This window comes from Trichosurus vulpecula, chromosome 2 (assembly GCF_011100635.1).
Source record: "Trichosurus vulpecula isolate mTriVul1 chromosome 2, mTriVul1.pri, whole genome shotgun sequence".
NCBI classification, from domain to species: Eukaryota; Metazoa; Chordata; class Mammalia; order Diprotodontia; family Phalangeridae; genus Trichosurus; species Trichosurus vulpecula.
Genome location: NC_050574.1, coordinates 119,236,034 through 119,257,422, shown reverse-complemented (window position 1 = coordinate 119,257,422; position 21,389 = coordinate 119,236,034). Strand labels below are relative to the sequence as shown.

General features: G+C 37.7%; 1 protein-coding gene across 1 annotated transcript in view; it reads left to right on the top strand.

The window, feature by feature from the left end:
- ACER3 (alkaline ceramidase 3) overlaps positions 1 to 21,389 on the top strand; it is a 213,898-nt gene that overhangs the window by 117,922 nt on the left and 74,587 nt on the right. The window contains exon 3 of the mRNA XM_036744926.1: positions 20,827 to 20,879. Within this exon, the coding sequence (XP_036600821.1) occupies positions 20,827 to 20,879 (53 nt within the window). The remainder of the gene's footprint in view (positions 1 to 20,826; positions 20,880 to 21,389) is intronic.

Genomic DNA, 21,389 nt, shown 5'->3' with positions numbered 1-21,389 from the left:
ATAAGTGGTTCTCTGTAGGCTTGATCTTAACTTAGGGATAAACTAAAAAAGACATTCTGGGCCGTCTTTTGAAGGCATGCCACCACGTAGATATGTGTGACCTCTTCTCTCTGGATCAGCCCTCTGTAAAAATGAACTGTATGAGGGTATCTCTAATGCCCCTTCCTCTTTTGGCATTCTTTGTTTTTTCTGTGTTCTAGTTTTCTTTGATCTAGGGTCCCTTCCAAATTTGAAATTCTGTAGTCAATGATGATTTCTAAACTCCAGTTCCAACAGCCTTTCAGTGAATAAGTGAAATTGACAACCAGGAAAATAAACTGAATTATAATATAGATGAAACAAATTAAAAAGTAAAAGAAACCGCAAAAAAATTTGATACCTCTTCACAGTTCAAAACCAAATCAAGAAGGCACTGAAGGAGTAAAAGAACAAAGCCAATAATTTCCTGAACAAAGGGACCGTTGGAAATGCTTTAAATGGAGGAATTTTAATTGAATAATTTCAGTGTGATGGTACTTGTAGTCAAACAGTGTCTTGACTGAATCAGACTAATATAAGACTAGTTAGAAGTGATCTAAACGTGCTATGCCCTTCTATCCAGAGAAGGTGTTGAAGAAGCTTTAGTACAGAGCATATAAGACTAATAACCTTTTAAATTGCTGCAATTACTGTTAGTAATGAAAGAAAAAATAAAATCAATGTGCTGTGGTGACAAGGGCCTTCTGAAATAGTTTGTGAAGCTTTCTAACTTGTTTCCTTTTTTATCTAATTCTGACCACTGGACACTGCATCAGTGAACAACAGTTCACTCATTCAGCACCTGAGGAAAATACAAGGAGAAATAATCAGAAAACCACAGAACTGCCAAGGATCTTAGGGATAGATCACCTGGTCACAAAATCTCAGTGGTGAAAGGAACTTCCAGAGCTATGTATTCTGACTCATACTGGAACAAGAATCCCCTCTATAGCATATCTTATTGGTGGTCATGTACTTGTACATGTCCAGTGGCCTCCTGTTCACTTTTGTAGAGCTTTAATTATTGGGAAATTTTTTCTCATATCAAGCCAAAATTTACCTCTTTGTAGATTCCACCCAATTTTTCTGCATCTACTATCTAGAGCCAAAAAGGATAAATCTAATTCTTATCCCCTATGATAGCCCTTCAGATACTTGAAGACAGTGCTCTTGTTGTCCCCCAACATCCTGACTCTTCTCTTCTCCAGGCTAAGCATTTCTAGTTTCTTCTGCTGTTAGCATGATCTTGAGTTCTGGTTCAGAGAAAGGATAGGTAGTTTCACTGACAAAATACTCCAGGAAAGTCAGTCTCGAAGTGGTCAAAGGCTCTTAAGAATCCTGGGGAAAAGAGGTGTGGAAAAATAGGGATACTTATGCATTGTTGGTGGAACTGCGAACTAGCCCAATCACTCTGGAGAACAAGTTGGAATTATGCCCAAAGAGCTATAAAACCGTACCACTACTAGGTTTATAGACCAAAGAAAATGGAAAAGGAACTATTCGTACAAAAATATTTTTATCAGCTCTTTTTGTGATGGCAAAGAATTGGAAATCAAGGGAGTGCCCATCAGTTGGGGAATGGCCGAACAAGTTCTCATATGTGATTGTGATAGAATACTATTGTGCTATAAGAAATGACAGGGGAGCGGGGTTGGTTTCAGAAAAACATAACAAGACTTATATGAACTCATGCAAAGGGAAATTAACAAAACCAAAGAAGACACTGTACATAGTAACAGGACTATTTTTTAAAATTTCAATATTCTATTTTTTTCAATTACATGTAAAAACAATGTTAACCTTTTTTTTATAATTTTGAGTTTCATATTCTCTCCTACTTTTTCTCCTTTCTCCCCTCCTTGAGAAGGTAAGCAGTTTGATACAGGTTATACATGTGCAGTCATGCAAAACATAGTTCTATATTAGTCATATTGTGAAAGAAAACAGGCAAAAAAAACAAGTAAAATAAAGAAAATTTTTAAAAGTACTTTTTGATCTACATTCAAGTCATGTACAAGTACATGACCACCAGTAAGATATGTTAATAAGATATTGTTCAAGTATGAGTCACAACAGAGATCTACATCCATCAGTTTCCCCTGGAGGGAGACAGCATTTTTCATCTTAAGTCTTCAGAATTATCTTGAATCTTTTTATTACTGAGAATACCAAAGTCATTCCCAGTTGATCATTGTACAGTATTGCTATTACTGTGAACAATGTTCTGGACAGTAACAGCAGTATTGTAAGGATGATGAATATTAAAGACTTTGCTACTTTGATCAAGACAATTCCAGAGGACCCATGATGAAAATTGCTATCTACCTCCAGAGAGAAAACTGATGAACTATAAATGCAGATTGAAACATAGTTTTTTTTTACTCTCTCTATTTTTATTTTATTTTGTTTGTATTTTCTTTTGCAAAATAACTAATATGGAAATACATTTTGTCTGACTTCCCCTGTATAATCGGTATCAAAATGCTTGCCTTCTCAAGGAAGGAAGAGGGGCAGGAGGGATGGAAAGCATTTGGAAATCAAAATTTCAAAAAATGAAAATAAAGACCACTACTAGATCTGTATCTCAAAGAGATCAAAGGAAAAGGAAGAGGACCTAAATGTACAAAAATATCTATATCAGCTCTTTTTGTGGTGGCAAAGAACTGGAAATGGAGGGGATGCCCACCCGTCAATTTGGGAATGGCTGAACAAGTTGTGGTGTATGAATGTAATGGAATACTATTGTGCTATAAGAAATGATGAGGGGAATGGTTTCAGAAAAACTTAACAAAACCTATATGAATTGATGCAAAGTGAAGTAAGAAGAACTGGAAGATCATTGTGCACAATATCAGCGGTGTTGTAATGATGATCAGCTGTGAAAGACTTGGCTACTCTGATCACTACAATGATCCAATACAATTCCAAAGGACTCATGATGGAAATAGCTATTCCGCATCAGAGAACTGATGAACTCTGAGTACAAATTGAAGTATAATTTTCTCACTTTATTTTTTTGGTTTTTTTTTTTGCAGTATGGCTAGTATGGAAATATGTTTTCATTATTTCACATGCATAATTGGTATCACATTATTTGCCTTTTCAGTAGTTGGTGAAGAAGTGGGAAGGAGGGAGAGAATTTGGAACTCAAAATCTAAAAAGAAAATCATGTTAAAAATAAATAATAAATTTTAAAAAAGAAAGAAATTGAGGCCCAGAGAGAAGGGACTGTCATGTCCTCTGGCTCCAGATCAATGCTTTTAGTATATGATAAAGACATAAGAACGATTTCAGTGTGGCATAACAGAGAGCTGGCCTTGAAGCCTTGAATAATAATAATAACAACTGACATTTATATAGTGCTTGCTGTGTGCCAGGCACTGTGTTTAGCATTTTACAGTTATCGTCTCATTTGATCCTCATGACAGTCCCATGCCATGGACAGTAAAGAGATCTGCCTAAATGGAGGACGACTGGGTAGCTGTTGAGGAACAGTGGGCAATAAGATAAGCTTAGAGATTCATCAGATGTGGCCTTGAGGCTAAGTCAATAAATCAGCAAGTATTTATTAAGTACTTTTGGAGTCAGCTAGATGGTTCAGTGCGTAGAGTGCTGAGCCTGGAGTCAGGAAGACCTGAGTTCAAATCTAGCCTCAGACACTTTACTGGCTGTGACTCTGAGTAAGTCACTTAACCTCTGTTTGTCTCTGGAAAAGAAAATGACAAACCACTCCATTATCCTTGCCCAAAAAATCCCATGGACAGTATTGGTGTGCTATGGTCCACAGAGTCATGAAGAGTTGGATGTGACCGAATGACTGAACAACAGCAACAATATGCCTAGACACTGTGCCAAGCAATAGGAATAAAAATGCAAGCAAAATATTCCCTGCCCTGTAGGCATTTACACTCTAATGGGGGAAGACAACACATAAAAGGGAGCCAAAAAGCAGAGGGAGGAGAGAGGAGCTATCTGTTCAGTGACATGGTGAAGAAAGAAGGCTGGATAATCAAGAGTGGAACCCGAAAGGGAATGGAGGCCTGAAAGCCAGGCAGAAGATGTCGTACTTGATGTGAGCCCTGAGGATGCACAACTTTACATTGCTCTTCAAACCTCGAGTGCTGGCCACATTGCTCTTTGGTGGAAGGAGGCAGGCAGAAATAGCCTTGCACAGAGCCAACATCTGTATCATTAAATGAAGCATAGTATGAAAGAAAGAACGCTGCTGGACATATAATCAAAAGAGACACTAATACTTAATAATTGTGTGATGCCAGGCAAATTGCTTACTCTCTTTAGGCCCAAGTTTCCTCATTCATGTGAAAAGATCCTGATACTTTTATTTGTTATAAGCAAAGTGCTTTGTAAATCTTAAAGCGATATACAAATTTAAGCTAATTTAAAACGTTAACAATCCCTCGTCCAGTCTGCTATTGAATCTCTTCCTCGCCACTGAATTTTTCTATATCCTTTAAAGCCCAACTCATGCTTCTTCCTCCCTGAAGCCTTTTTTGAGTCTTTTAGTGAGTGATAACCTGCTCACTGCAGCCTCACATACCACTTTGTTTTCACTTCTCTAATGTATTTTTTATGTCATGTATTATAGTCATCTGGGATTGTGTCTTATTCCTAAGATTGTAAATTCAATGAAAGCAAGAGCCATGTCTTATCTAAACCATTTATCTCTCCCAGCACCAAAGCTCTGTCCATAGGAGGTACCTAAATGATTCCTGAAATAGAAAGACAAAATGAAATTAAACGTTCCCTGTATCAAAGTTGCAAATTCTGGCTTCTCTGTCTTTACTCTGTACTTTCTCTTCATCTGTTATTGTCCATATCTATTATTTCAAAGTCTAACTCAGAATTTACGTCCTCTGAAAAATCTTATCTGACTAAATATGACTTGCTCACCCCTCCCATTTTAGTCTAGCCTTCTCTAGCACTTGCACATACAGTTCTTAGAATCACAGAATCTGTGATAGCTGTAATCTCTAATATCTGTTCTGTCTTACATTATTCATGTTCTACTTTGTAATTGACCTGTGGTTCTTGATGCATGTGTTTTACCATCTAGTTTAGTGCCTAGCACAAAGTAGGCACTTAATAATTGCTTGTTGACTTCAACTACTGAATGGAATGAAAGCAAGACTTGACATTCCTCTGCCTTCAAGCAAGAATATTATTGAAAACATTAATACAGGCTTCTCCTAAATCTCCAGGAAGAATGAATTGTTTTTTTTTCATCTATACCTCTTGTACTATAGAAATAAAATGGAGAATTTCACCTGGCAGACCTCAAAAGTGACTGAGATCAACCCCTACCTGAAGCATAAATTGCTCCTATAACATTCTTGACCACTGGTAATCTGACCTGCACTTGAAAATGTCCAGAGAGCAGTCTGGGAAGTATACTACCTCCCAAGGCAATGCATTCTACTTTTTAGACAACTTCAATTGTTAGGAAGTTTTTCCTGATAGTGGAGGGAAAACTGTAACTTGTGTCCCTAGGTTTTAATTCTTCCCCCTGGGGTTGAGCAGAGCTAGTCTAATTAATCCTTCTTCCATTTGGCAACCTTTCAAACAGTTGAAGAGGTTTCACTTGGGTGGTCCATTAAATAGAGCACTGTACTTGGAGTCAGGAAGACCTCAGTTCAAATTCTACCTGAGACATTTACTAGCTGTGTGACCCTGGTCACTTAACCTCCCTCAGCCTGAGTCCTTATCTGCAGAATGAAGGATGATGGACTCAGTGACTTCTGAGATCCCTTCCGTTCTAAGTCTGTGATGTATCATGTGAGTTCCCTTAACTGGCCCATTTATGACATAATTTCATGTCATGTTCATCCTAGTTAGTTTTTCTTTGTCCTAGTTTTTCAGTGTGCCTCCTAAAATGTGGCACCAAGAACAAAACACACCATTTAAGATGTGGTCTCACCAGAGTGAAGAACAGTTGGTACTTTTATTCTTTTCTGTGGACACTTGATTTCTATTGATGTTTCCAAGGTCGTGGCCACCTTTATTAGTTGCCAGGTCATGCCCTTGACTCGTCTTGAGTTTACAATACACTGTCACTTTTAGGTCTTTATCAAATAACTGATGACAAATTATATTGCCTACATCACGTACTTGGGTCTTTGATTTTTGTAACTTAACTTTGTAAGTTGTAGAGAGGAGTATTTGGACTCAGAGGGGGCATGAGAGCACTTCCTTTCAGATTCCCCACAGTGAAATGGGCTGTCTTAAGGAAGTAGTGAGTTCCTTTGCCCTGGATAATCATGTATCAGGTCTTGTTTATGAGTTAGATTGAATAATTGCTGGGATTCTGTGATCCAAATACACTGCCCTCACACTACAATTCTATTAACTATTAATCCTATGGTAAAAAATCAATCAGGTTCATATCTCAATTTTTTAAAAAATTAAATCCAGTTAAAAAATATCAAGTTATTAAGTCTGTACCACACAATTTAATGGTTTATTGTTGACAATGTTGTTCACTAATTGATTTATCTGTATATCTCTTTTTTCATAGCTAGATTATAAGCTCCTTGAAAACATAGACATCTTGTGCTTTTTTTGTATTACATAAATCTTGATATTATGCTATTGTCACAGAGGGGAGTCATCAATATGTAGGATGATAGATATAGAGCTGGGAGTAACTTCAAAGACTAACCTCTTATTTTACAAATCAGAAATTTGTGATTAACCCAAGATCACATATATTTTCATTGTCACAGATAGAATTTAAACCCAGATCCTCTGTTTCCAGAGACATTGGTCTTTCCACAGCAATACACATGGATTGATTGCTATATTAAAAGGAGGTGATATAACTAAAAATGTTATCATGAAATTTCAACTTATAAAACTGCCTAAGAGTCCTAAGAATTTGTGTGTATGAAGAAATATCATTTTAGAAAACATAATATTAGACTTCTAAATTATATTGGTGCTAATAAAATCTAAGCTATCAATAAAATGAATGTATGTTTTTGAATATCTCCCCTCTAAAAATAAACATGTATTACAGAAAAAAATATATTAAGTATTTACTATGTGTAAGCCATTAGGTCCAAAATGCATAGAGTTAACTGTGATGTAAGAGAGTGGGAGATATTGCAAATGATAAACCCAAGAAGCGTACTATGGGAAATGTGAGGAGGAAAAGATCATTTTCACCTAAAGGGAGATGGAGTAGTAGAGAGGGAAGAATCAAAGATGACTCTGAAATAGTAAGCCTTGCTGACTGTGAGGATAAGGATGAATTAGAAGAATTATAAGAGAATTAGAATCAATGAAATTAGAAGAGTTGGGTGGAAGGACAGATTGAGATGAGAAAATGGGGGATTTAATTTTGGATATGCTGAAGTTGAGTCAGTCATTCAATAAACATTTACAAAGAGTCTACTATGTGGCAGGCATTATGCTGAACAATGAGAATGCAAAGAAAGGCAAAAGTCAGTCCCTACTCTCAAGGAGCTTACAATCTAATGGGGCAGACAACATGCAAATAACCATGTACAAACAAACTACATACAGGATAAATTAGAAGTAATCAACAGAGGGAAGGCACTGGAATTAAGGAAGATTGGGAAAGGCTTCTTATCTATAGATAGACATGTGATTTTAGCTGGGACCTGAAGGAAGCCAGGCAAGATAGGAGACAGAAACGAGGAGGGAGATCATTCCAGGCACGGGGGATAACCAGTGAAAATGCCTGAAACTGAGAGACAACGTCTTGTCCAAGGAACAGCAAGAAGGCCAGTGTCACTGGATCTCAGAGTGTATGGTATAAGTGATTGGAAAAGTGGGGGGAAAAGCAGGTTGTAAGGAGCTTTGAAAGCAAACAGAAGATTTCGTATTTGATCCTAGAGTTGATAGGAAGCCACTAGAGAGGGGGTAATATGGCTAGGCCTGTACTAATTTAGGAAGATCACTTGATAGCTAAGTGGAGGACAGACTAGTGTGGGGAGAGATTTTGGTTCAGGGACACCAACTCAAAGGTTATTACAATAGTTGAGGCATGAGGGTATAAAGGCCTGCAACAAGGTGAAGGCATTGTCAGAAGAGAGAAGGGGGCACATATAAGAGAAGATAAAATTAGCAGGCCTTAGCAATAGTCCGGATTGGTGGGGATGGGGAGGGTGAGAGATCTGAGTGAGTGAGTCAAGGATGATATCCAGGTTTTAAGCCTGAGTTACTTGGTAATGATATCCATAGTAGTAATAAGGAAGTCAGGAGAAATTGCAGGCTTGAGGGAAAAGATAACGAATTGTTTTGACATGTTGAGTTTACGATTTCTGTGTACAGGACTTTTAGCTTGAGATGTCCAGTAGGTAGTGGGAGATGTGAGACTGGAGATTGGAAGAAAGCTTAGACCTGGATAAATAGATTTGAGAATCATTGGAATAGAGATGATAATTGAAATCATGGAAGCAGATGAAATCACCAAGCAAAATAGTATAGAGGGAGAAGATAAGAGGGCTCAGGACAGAACCCTGTAGACCCCTTTGTTAGCAGGTCTGATGTGGATAAAGATCTGGCAAAGGAGACTGAGAAGCCGGATGTCAGATAAGTAGGAGAACTAGGAAGAAATCAGTGTCACAAAAAGCTAAGGGGTATCAGAAGCTACAGGGAGGTCAAAAAGTATGAAGATTGAGAAAAGGATATTAGATTTGGCAATTAAGAGATCATTAGTGACTTTAGAGAGAGCATATTCAGTTGAACGATACAGTCAGAAGCAGCAAAAACAAAGAAGAAAGTGAGAGGAAAGAAAGTAGATCTGTTATAGATGGCCTTCCAAGAGGATGCATATACAAGAATGGGCCTAGAGCTCTGCAAAGAGGTTAGGAATAGAGGTACAGCTTTATGAATTATTAAATTAAATAATTTAACAAGTATTTACTATTACATACTATGTGTATGCTAGGCAGTTGTAACAACAATGCTACTTACCACTACTGTGGCTGTGTAAGACCAAGCACACCAGCACACAGGAGGGCTGCTAGCACAGAAAGCAACTTAAAGGAGTTTACAATCTTACTTTAATGAAACATGCATATATCATTCACTTAGTTTAGGGGAAAAAGTCAGCACCCTGAAGTTCAGAGCAAATACAAACAGAAATTACAAGCACACATTATATAAACAGAGCAAATAACACACAGAGATCAACAGACAAGCTTCTATCTGTCTGACCAAAGAATTACATAGTTGCCAGAGAGGGGCACCAACATCCGGGTTTTCAAAGCTGGGGGGTTCCAACGGCCACCCAGAGTCCCTCATCTGTTCAAATCACACAACACTCTTTCATTAAGTGAGAGACCCAAAACAAAATCACCAACCTGAGAGCTCTTATACCCTGTTCAGGTCCCTGAGGACTCAAAGCCTACTTAGCAAAAAGGTCTGGGGCCTGGGACTTTCTTGTTTCACTCCCAATTGAAACAAAGGCAAGACTCAATCAAAGGCACTTGATGGCCTTAGCATTCCAAAAGGGAAAACCTTTAAAAGTCCCACCTTAATTACCATAACAGCAGTGGAGATACAAAGGCGGGAGGGGCGGGGTGGGGGAGTCCTTGCCCTCAAGAAGTTTGTTCTAAAGGGAGGCAACAGCATAGACAGATAAATATATGCCATGTACTTACATACATGTTGTTATATGTGTCTATAGTATTGTATATGTATACATCCGGGCCCTGTCATGAAAGCCTGACTCCGAAAGGACCAATTTTTCAATATTTTGTTTATTGCCCCTCTTGGATTAATGCAAGGAAGTCTCCAAGGTTAATACTGAGATATAGTTTATTTCTAGGGTGACCTAGATGTGGGCAACAAGGTCCTCAACCCTTGCACAGGTATATAGTGTGGTTATGGGGCAAGGGACAAATCTTTATTTCAGCCGGGGAAAAATGCTTGAGGCACTAAGACTTACTGGAACCTCTGAACAGATTTTGAAATTATCTGCAGAAAGGTGATAATTTAATCAGTGGGAGTAGATAAACTCACCAATTAAAGAGTATAAACAAAGAAGAGGATCAAGGACAGAACCTTAGGGTACATCCAAGGAGGCTGCAAGCTTAAAGTAAACGAAATTGAGAAATACAGGAGGCATGAGAGCCTAAAGAATGCTGTACTTTGGAAACCAAGGGAGAAGAGGGGCGGGGTAGGGCTACAGAAAAGGAGAAAGCAAACAGAAAAAAAGGCCACTGACTTTAGTGATAAGATCACAAATGACGATGAGGTAATATTTCAGGCAGTGAAGGGGAAGAAACAGAGTGATAGCTTGAAGGAGTAGAAGGGCCAAGGAAAGGTTGTGTGTTTTTTCAGGATAGCAAAGAGTTGAATTTATAAACAGGAACAGATATTTGGAAAGGACATCAAGGATGCATAAGACAAGAAATGACTGAGCAGTGTCATAGAGGAGCCTGGGTAGATGAGGTGGAAGCAGTAACAGGCAGAGAGCAGTGAGCCTCTTGGGAGTAACAGAATACTGACTGATCATTAAAAATAGCAAGAGACACAGTTCATTTGGAGCCAAAGAGTTCTTTTGGATAGGTTAAATGCGATGTGATTGGAACCTGATAAGGGATTTGAGGGATATTTAGTCTTGAAATACTGAGGCCGCACTTTTCATTGAAAACAGCACTGGTTAAAGATCTGAATTTTAATTTATGCTCTGCTGCTTTATTTTCTGTGTGACTTTGGGCAAGTCCCTTAATCTCTCTGGGTCTCTGAGATCTCTCCTGTCTCTAACTCTATTATCTGATGCATAAAACAAGCAAATATTTCAGGGTTAGTACTCACAGTTCATTAGAGTTCTGCTGACATCCCATGTTCTAAGTTCTCTTCCAGCTTTAAGGTCCCATCAGTTCTGACATTCTGTGTTCTAAAATCGTTTTCAACTCTGATATTCTTTATTCTTAGGTCTCCCAGTTGTGATATTCTATAATTAAAGTCACTACCAAATGATACTTGTTGAATCTTCTAAGTAGTCCAGGCATTCTAATTAACATTTATAAACCATAAAAGTCTAAATGTAAAGTGTGGTTGCTTAGGTATGTTTTTTAAAATGGAAGATAGATTTTATTTCAGCCTTAAATGATAGCTTTGTTTTCATTACAAGATACATAAATAAACTTACCCTTATTAAAATGAGTCATACTGACTTAATTGACTTCGGTGGAGTTTCTTGATTGCTGTTTTGGTGGTATGCCTTCATAGAAAAGTTACTGTTTACTGAACAGCCTGAAAGATTTCCTTGTCATTAAAACAGACCAATTTCTTCAAGATACAAGCCTGATAAATGTAATGACTTTTCATTTCTTTACTTTTCTGATGCACTTGATTTTCTTTCCCACATTTCATGTTTCTCACTCCAGTTTTAGCAGATTACTAAAATATCAAAATTCTCTCTTTTTTTTCCCCACTTCCCACATACCTCCTCCTCACCCCCTAGAGCCTTAGCATAGCACCTCCTGCTGGTTCAAAGGGCAGGTGGTATAAGCCTCATCACATTAGGATACAGTTGCTGATGTACTGTCCAAGTTCTGGAAGAAAAACATTAGATATGATTAAAGTATATTAGACTTTAAAAATTATAGTAGAAAATCAGTATTTTATTTACTCCTAGAATGTCAGTTCTAGGATGTATCATAAAAAATGTAAGCTAGCTAATATGAATGTTAGATCATCGAATGTCCAGGTGAAAAGATAACTTAGAGACATACCAAGCGTAACCCTCTCGTTTTGAAGATGGAAAAACTCAGGCTCAGGGAGATCAATTGACTAGTTAGTGGCAGGTTCAGGATTTTAATCTGTTCTCTCCTGACTGACAAATAGAAAATAAAATAAGAAAACCTAATATAGGAAAGCATGGTGACTATGTGATTAAAGAGAAGTGAACACATATAGGAGAGATTCTATGCAGGTAAATTAACAATATTTGGCAGTAGTTTGGTTATGTGGAGTAAATGTGAAGAAGGAGCCAAGGATAATAACTGAATGACTGGGAAGATGGTGATGTCCTCAATAGTAATAGGAAAGTTGAGAAAAGGGGAGGTAAAATTGTTTTGGACATGTCGAGTTTGAGATGCCTACAGAACATCCAGTTTGAGATGTTTAGGAATCACTTAATGTTGTGGGACTAGGGCTCAGGAGAGAGATTTGTACTGTATCTATAAATCTGGGAAATAGAGATGGACCCATAGGAGCTAATGAGATCACCAAGTGAAAAAGTATAAAGGGAGAAGACAAAGACTCAAGACTCAAGACAGAGCTTTGGAAGATGCCACATGGTTAGTAGATGTCACCTGGATGAGAATCCAGCAGAGGAGATTGAGAAAGAGTGGTCAGACAAGTAGGAATAGAACCAGGAGAAAACAGTATCATGAAAACTTAGAGGAGATTACTTAGGAGAAGATCATTGAGCCAAGAATGATGAGGACTAAGAAAAGGCTATTAGATCTGGCAGTTAAGAAATCATTGGTAACTTTCAGAGAGCAGTTTCATTTGAATGATGAGATCATTTGGAAACTAGATTGCATATCTAGGGTTTAGAATCTAAGGAGAAAGAGGCAGAGTAAAAGGGAATATTTTTGTCTAGCTCTCCCAACTTATAACCTCCAGAATCCAGAAATCATGCTAGAGTGAATTCTGAGCAGTAAAGCCAATAAAGTCACAGTGAATCATTTTTCCAACCCAGGGCAGCTTAGGAAGATAAACAGGGAGGTTTGCAGACACTGGGGTGAGGGCTGGCCAGGAGTGTAGCACAGTAGCAGTGCCAGCAGACCAGTAGCATCCCAGAGCCCAGTGAGTGAAAGGGAACCTAGAAAGAGCACCAAGACAGGAAGCACCAGGGCAGAAAGAGAGCCCAGGGACCCCCTGAACTAGTACTAGGGGCAGGAATGGGTACCTTCTGGAAGCTCTATCATCCATTCTGGATCACAGAGCTAGGGCAGAGAGGAGCAGTCTTAACACATGGGTGGGGTGGCCCTACCTGAATTCTGAGCACAAAACAAATTCCAGAAACTTAGCTGTATGGCTCTGAGCCCAGGAGCAGAGCAGTGACTCAGTTCTAACCCTTTTTGTTGTTGTTCAGTTGTGTCCTATTCTTCATGACCCCATTTGGGTTTTTTGGGCAAAGATACTGGAGTGGTTTGCTGTTTCCTTCTCCATTTCATTTTACAGATGAGGAAACTGAGGCAAACATGATTAATGACCTGCCCAGAGTCACATAGCTAGTAAATGTCTGAGGCCGGATTTGAACTCATGAAGGTGAGTCTTCCCAACTCCCCACCCAGTACTCTATCCACTGTGCCACCTAGCTCAACATAGAATCCTGGAGTGGAAAAACCACAGCAAGAGACCAAGACCAGAAGGGGTTCAGCAGTTCAGTCACTGAACCTGCAGAACCTCCCACTAGACTAACAGGGATTGAAATCAGCAACAGTCTACTGAAACTCACTTATTCACAAGCCAACAGACTCAGACCTGGGTCAGAAACTTGCAGATCTCAGATCAGAAAGGTGGTAAACAGACATCTCTGTGGATCACAGCACTTTGGAAGCACTGAAACCTTGCAAGCCCCCACACTGAGCTGTACAAGCATAGATGCACATGTCAGATACTACTCCTTCCCAGACTTGGGATTTTGACTTACTAAGTCAAAATCAATAAATAGGTTGGATGAACAAGCAAACAAAAGAATCCAACTATAAAGAGCCATAATGATGACAAGGAAGCTCAAGACACAAATGCAAAAAAAGACAATGATTTGAAACTATCAAGCAAAACCTCAAATAAAAATGCAGGTTAGACACAAGTCCAACAATAGCTCCTAGAAGAGTTAAAGCAAGAGCTAAAGAAAGAGATAAAAACAGAAAAAAAATTTTTGGGACCAAATAAGAATGGTAGAGGAAAAAGGGGGAAAGAAATGAGAGCTATCCAAGAAAGTTATAAAAAAAATGAACAGCTTGGTAAAATAATAAAACTTTACTGTATTAAATAAATAAATAAATGAAACATATATATTTTTAAGTAAAAGTGTAAAAAATAAAATAAAAGTATAAAACCTAACTGAATAAAATAACATCTTAAAAATTAGAATTGCCCAAATGAAAGTTAATGACTCCATGAAACACTAATAGTAAAACAAAGTCAGGAGACCTCTGTTTTAAGAGGAAAATATGAAATATCAGATTGGTAAAACAACTGACCTGGAAAATAGATTCAGAGATAATTTAAGAACTACCTTGAAAGCCATGAACAAGAAAAGAGCCCAGATATCATATTTTAAGAAATTATAAAGGAAAACTTTCCAGATATCTTAAAACCAGAGGAAAGTAGAAATTGAAAGAATGTTCTAGTCACCTCCTGAAAGAAACTACAAAATGAAAGTTCCCAAGAATGTCATAAAATCCAGAACTTTCAGGTCAAGGAGAAAATACTGCTTGGAGCCAGAAAGGAAAGATTAAAGTACTGTGGAGCCACAGTAAGGACCACACAGGATTTAGTAGATACCACAATAAAGTAGCAGAGGGCTTGGAATATGACATTCCTGAAGACAAAGGATCTAGGAATATAACCAAGAATAACCTACCCCTCAGAACTGAGTTTAATCCTACACGGAGGAAAATGGACTTATAATTAAATAGAGGACTTACAAACATTTCTGATTAAAGGATCAGAAATGAATAGAAAATTTGACATTGAAACATAGAACTCAAGAGATCCATAAAAAGGCAAATGTGAATGAGGAATCATAAGGGACTAAAAAAGGTTGAGCTACTTATATTATATGGGGAGATGCTACATGTAACCCCTCAGAACTTTATCATCATCATGGTTCTGAGGGAGAATCTAAACAGAATAAGACAGAAGGCCTGCGTATGATTCTGTTGTGTTTAAATGATCCAAGAAGAATGGAATGGGTGGGGAAGAAGAATTTACTGAGAGTAGGGTGAAGGGTAAGGAAGAATGCAGAAAATTACCTCATATAAATGTGGTGCACAAGGAAGATTTTATACAATAGAAGGGGCAAAGGGCAGGGGGAGTGGTCAACACTTGACCCTTACTCTCATCTGAACTAGTTCGAGGAGGGAAAACTACATATACATACACAATTGAGTATAGAAATTCATCTTACCCAACAAGGAAGTAGGAGGGGTAGGAGTAAAGAGAGAATAAAAGGAAGGTAAAAGAGAGGCAGTGGTTAGAAGCAAAATATACTCTTAAAGAGGCAACAGTGTAAAAAAGAGAATGAGAAGTATAGTGAATAAAATGTAGGGAAATACAGAATTAGCAGTCATAGCTGGGAATGTGAATGGGATGAACTCACCTATAAAATGGAAGAAGATAGTAGAATGGATTGGCAATCAGACTACAACAATGTTATTTACAAGAAACACATTTGAAACAGAAAGCTATACAGAGAGCAGAATCTATGATGCTGTAGCTGAAGTTTAAAAAAAAAAAAGGTAGGACAATCATGATCTCAGACAAAGCCAGTTCAACATTAGGAAAATTATTATAAGCATAATTAGCCATGTTGACAATTAAAAACAACCAAAGTCATGTGATTATTTCAATAGATGCAGAAAAAGCTTTTGACAAAATATAATACCTGTTCCTGTTATAAACACTAGGAAGCACAGGAATAATTGGAGCTTTCCTTGAAATGATAAGTAGTTTCTATCTAAAACCAAGCTCAAGCATTATTTGTAATGGGGATAATTAAGAAGCCTTTCAAATAAGGCTTGAGGGTAAAGTGAAGATGTCCATTCTCTCCATTACTGTTAAGTATTGTACTAAAAAATGTTTTCCATAGCAATAAGATGAGAAAAAGATATTAAAGCAATGAGCATAGGCTTTGAGGAAATAATATCACTCTTTGCAGATGATATGATAGTTTACTTAGAGAACCCTAGAGAGTCAACCATAAAACTAATAAAAGGGGCAGCTGGGTGGCACAGTGAGTAGAGCACCAGCCCTGGAGTCATGAGGAGCTGAGTTCAAATCCAACCTCAGACACTTGACACATGTACTAGCTGTGTGACCTTGGGAAAGTCACTTAACTCCAATTGCCCTGCCAAAAACAAAAAAAAAAAAAAACTAATAAAAGCAATTAATTTCAGCATTGCAGGTTATAAAATAAGCCCATGAGTAATCAGCATTTCTGTATATTACCAACAAAAACCAGCAGGAAGACAGAAAAATTCCATTTAAAATAGCTACAGATGGGGGCAACTAGGTGGCACAGTGAGTAGAGCACTGGCTCTGGAGTCAGGAGGACCTGAGTTCAAATCCAGCCTCAGACACTTGATACATGAACTAACTGTGTGACCTTGGGGAAGTCACTTAATCCCAATTGCCCTGCCAAAAAATAAAATAAAATAGCTACAGATAATATAAAATAATTGGGAGTCTTCCTACCAAGGCAGACACAGGGAACTATATGAAAACAATAATAAAGCACTTTTCATACAGATAAGGATATTAAATATTTAGAGAAATATCAATTATTCATGAGAAAGCCAAGCCAATATAATAAAGATGATAATACTACCTAAATTAATTTACTCGGTACTATACAAATCAAATTACAAATGTACTTTATATAGCTAGAAAAAGTCAAAACAAAATTCATCCAGAGGAACAAAAGGTCAGAGTATTAAGGGAATAAATGGGAAAAAAAACAGTAAGAAAAGGAGACTAGCAATATCGTATCTCAAATCAGGTATACAATATACAAAAGCAAGTTAGCACAGTAACCTAGTTATCATCACCATGGTTCTGAGGGAGAATCTAAACAGAATAATCAATATCAACTATTGGTGAGAGATCTCAGTATTTAACAAATACAAATAAATTTGACAGACTGTAAAAGTGGTCTGTAGCAAAAACAGATCAGCATCTCCACAGTGTTCCAAGATAAACTCAAAATGGGTACATGATTTAGATATAAAGAGTGATACCATAAGCACATTAGTGGAGCATGGAAGAAATTACCTGTGAGATGTATGGATAGGAGAAGAGTTCATGACCAAACAAAAAGAGAGGTTCACAGGAAGTAAAATGGATTGTTTTGATTATGTAAGATAAAAATACTTGTCCAAACAAAACCAGTACAGCTAAACTGAGATTGTTCTCAGAAGAAAAACAAGAAATTGAATAAAAAAAATCTTTGCAGCAAATTCCTCTGGTAAAGGTCCCATTTCTAAACTATATAGGGAACAGAATCAAATTTACAGAATAAGTAAGAACCATTCCCTAATTGATTAAAGGTCAATGAATATGAATAGGAACTTTTCAGAGAAGAAATCAGAGCAATCTATAGTCATATGAAAAGTGCTCTAAATCACTAATAATTAGAGAAATTAAAATTAAAGCAACTCTGAGGTACTACCTCACACCTATCAAATTAGCAAAAATGACAAATGCTAGAGAGCATGCGGGAAAATAGGTATACTAATGTACTGTTGGTAAAGTTGTGAAGTACTCCAACCATTCTACACAGCAATTTGGAACTCTGTTCAAACATCTATTAAGCTGTACATACTCTTTTACCCAATGATCCTGCTCCTAGGTCTATATCCCAAAGAGATCAAAGAAAGAGGAGAAGGACCTATATGTACAAAAATATTTATAGCAGCTCTTTTTGTGATAGTCAAGAATTGGAACTGAGGGGACGCTCATCAATTTGGAAATAGCTAAACAAGTTGTGGTAAATTAATGTGGTGGAATATCATTGTGCTATAAGAAATTCTAAAGGAAATAGTTTCAGAAAAAGTTGGGAAAACTTTTATGAACTGATGCAAAGTGAAAGCAGAACCAGGAGAATAATTTATATAATAGCACCAATATTGTGAAAATAATCAACTTTGAAAGAATTAGTAACTAATCCACCAATTGACCAGCCATAATTTTAAAGGACGAATTATAAAACATGTTATCCACTTCCAGAAAGAGAATTGATGGACTCAGAATGCAAATTAAAACATATTTTCTTCTGTTTCATTTTGTTTTTTTTCCCCACATAGAAATTTGTTTTGCGTGTCTATACATATTTGTGATGGGACTCATTTTTCTTGCCTTGAGTGACAGGGGGAGAGAGAGGGGGAAGAAGAGGGGAAAGGAAAAATAATTTGGAACTGGAAATAAAATAGAATTTTTTTAAAAAAGAATCTAATGAAAGGAGAGGGAGTAGAGGCATCTATTATAGAAGGTTTTCTCAAGGAGATTGACTGAGATGCTGCCCACATCCAGAGAAAGAAATGATGGAGTGCATTTTTTGTGCATTTTTTTTGGTGCTTTTTTCCTTTTGTTCTGTTTCTTCTTTCACCAGACTAATGTCGAAATGTTTTACATTATTGCACATGTATAACTGTAACAACAATGTGACTAGCAGCTACTGTGGCTGTGTAAGACCAACAACAAGAGCACACAGAAGGGCTGCCAGCACAGGTTCTTTGATCTGCTTTTCTAAGGAAAGCAACCTTAAAGGGTTAACAATCTCAGTTTAATTATATCATTCACTTATTTCAGGGGGAAGAGATCAGCCCCCTGAACTTAAGGACAAATACAAACAGAAATTACAAGCATATATTATAAACAGAGCAAATAACACAAACCAGTCTATCCATATTAATACGTAGTAACCAGTATCTGTCTCGGTTTATCAAAGGGGGGGGGCGGGCTTTTTCAACAGCTTGCCCATAGTCTTGTCACTCTTTTAATGAGTGTACCCCAAAAAGTGAACCACTAACCTTCCAACACATCCCTTGCTCAGGACCCTGAGGGCTGAAGGCTCACCATTCAGGGTATGCGAAAGTTAGTTATTCACTAGTACCACATAATATACATCGTTTCCACCAATGACTCTCAATTTTCTTAGTGCTGAGAAACACTCCAAGACAAAAAAGATCGTACTTTATCTGCCCCATTCAAAGAAAGACCAGACTCATCAAAGGCACTTAAGAGAAGAACAGCAAAAAATCCTGTCCTGGTTACCATTACAAAAACCTATACTAGATTGCTTGCTGTCTGGCGGGGTGGGGGAGGTGGGAAGAAAAATTTGGAAATTAAAATCTTTTGAAATATGAATGTTGAAAATTGTCTTTACATGTAATTGGAAAAAAACCAAAATACTATTTTAAAAAAGAGATTAACTGAGAAAGGGAGAAAAATTATAGGATGATTGCTAGCAGGTATGGTTAGATCAAGTGAGGATTTTTTTAAAGAAGAGACATACTCCCATGTTAGGCAGCAGAGAAACCAGTAGAAAGGGAAAGATTAAAGATTATAGAGAGAATAGATTACCGTGGAGTCAATCTGTGAACAAGATGGGAGGGGATGTGATCAAGGGTACATGTAAAAGTGGTTGCTTTGAAAAGGAGAAGGGCCACTACTTCATATGAGACATGTACGAAAGAGGGAATAGTGGGAGAAGAGTGTCAGAAGACAAAAGCCCTCAGCTAATGGCCTCACTTTTTTGAATGTTTGATATGAAGTCCTCAGCTCAGAAGATGACCAGAGGTAGAGGGGGAAATGGTGCTAGGGGAAGGCTTAGAGTGATTTCAATCTGAATGAGTGAGAGCATATAGATGGAACCATTAACAGAAACAGGCAGATGACAAGGAGAAGCAGATTTTGGAGGAAGGGTAATGATCAATTTTAGATATGTTGAGCTTAAAATGCTTGTGGGACATTTAGATGGAGTTGCCCAACAGGCCATGGAAATGCAGGATTGGAGTTCATGGCAAAATATATAAGTTGGGATGCATATGTAATTAGCAGTTATTTCTCTACTACCTAATTTTGTCAAGTTTGTATTCAATTTGCAGCTTCCCCCTGACCATTGAAAGAGCTAACAGGGATTTGTGCTCCATATATTCCTTATGATGGGCACAGTACTTTACATGTGTTTCAAATTAAAAGGGATTGCAGCTACTAAATTCAATAGCTGTAGAGAAAATTTGAAAGTAGTGAAGAAGCAATGTATAATGGGGGCATAAGCTTAGTCTCATTCCATTGCCCTCAGGGTGACCCAGATTCATCTCCCTTCTTTTTTTCTTAATTTGTACACCTTCTACTTTTGAATGTCATCAAACTTCTTTACTTCTTCCATTGAAATCATACACCAAACATCCTTCATCTCTCTTCAGTTGAAATCTTCTTGTCATTTCATTTTCTTTATTCTCCAACTGAAAAAATCCATAACCCATTCCACTTCTTTATTTTCCAATTGAACACTGATCCAGTCTTCCAAAATTCATTGACACTAGTTGTCGCCACTTCCTTTATTTTCCAGTTAAGGCAAGACACCAGTCCTGTTTCTTTATTTCTGTAAATGGAAAAAAAATATACCTACATATTTCTTTCATTCTACAGTTAAATCAGTACACTAACAATCTACTTCCTGATTTCCCCAGTTAGAATACATACTGATCATCCTGCTTCAAATCCCTGAGGGTAAAGGTTTATTGTATTATTTACAAAGCAGCTGAAACATCTCATCATGCCAAAAAGGTCAAAACTGTTTCTCCAGTGGTTTTGCTCATACAACCTGGTCTCTATACCAGGGACACAACTTAACCAGTGAGTTAACTGATGGAGTATTTTGTTTGCAAAAATTCCATTAGTGCATTATTAATTACATTAGAAATTCTAAGTTCTTCCTGAAATTTGTTTCCTTTGAAATTAACTAACACTGGTAATGTTGCCCTGCTTTGCTCCCAAGTCCCTCTGCATCCTCTTCCCCTTCAACCCAAATTTTGTGCTAATTGTTGTTTTTCTTTGTTTCAATTTCAGTGGTAGGATTGGGATCGTGGTGCTTCCATATGACTCTGCAGTATGAAATGCAGGTCAGTAACAGCAACTAGGTCTGAACAGGCATGTATTATGCATAGCAGTGGTGAGTGATGGGGAAGCCAAAGAAAAGCACCCCCACACTCTTTCCCCTTGCAGCATCCCCTGCTCCCACCCCCACCACCTAAGTTTGCCTGTCTGTTAGAACTTGTTTTGGGAATTTGTACATCTGGAAGAAGTGAGACTGACAGTGGAAGGGGTGAAGAGCAAATTGGGTCCACACTTAAGTAATTCCACAAACCAGTTTGTGGTGGTGTTGTGTGTTAGCGTCCTGGGCTGGGAATCAGAAAGATATCTTGTCACTTCCTCTCCCTGAGCCTCGATTTCCCCATCTATAAAATTGGTGGGGATGGGGTGGGATGCAGTTTGAACTAGATATAGATCACTTTGTATCTACTTCATATATACTTATACATACATATTGTCTCCCCCAACTAGACTTAAGCTCCTTAAGGTTGGGGGCTGTTTTCACTTTTATCTCTGTATCCTCAGTACCTACCCTCAGT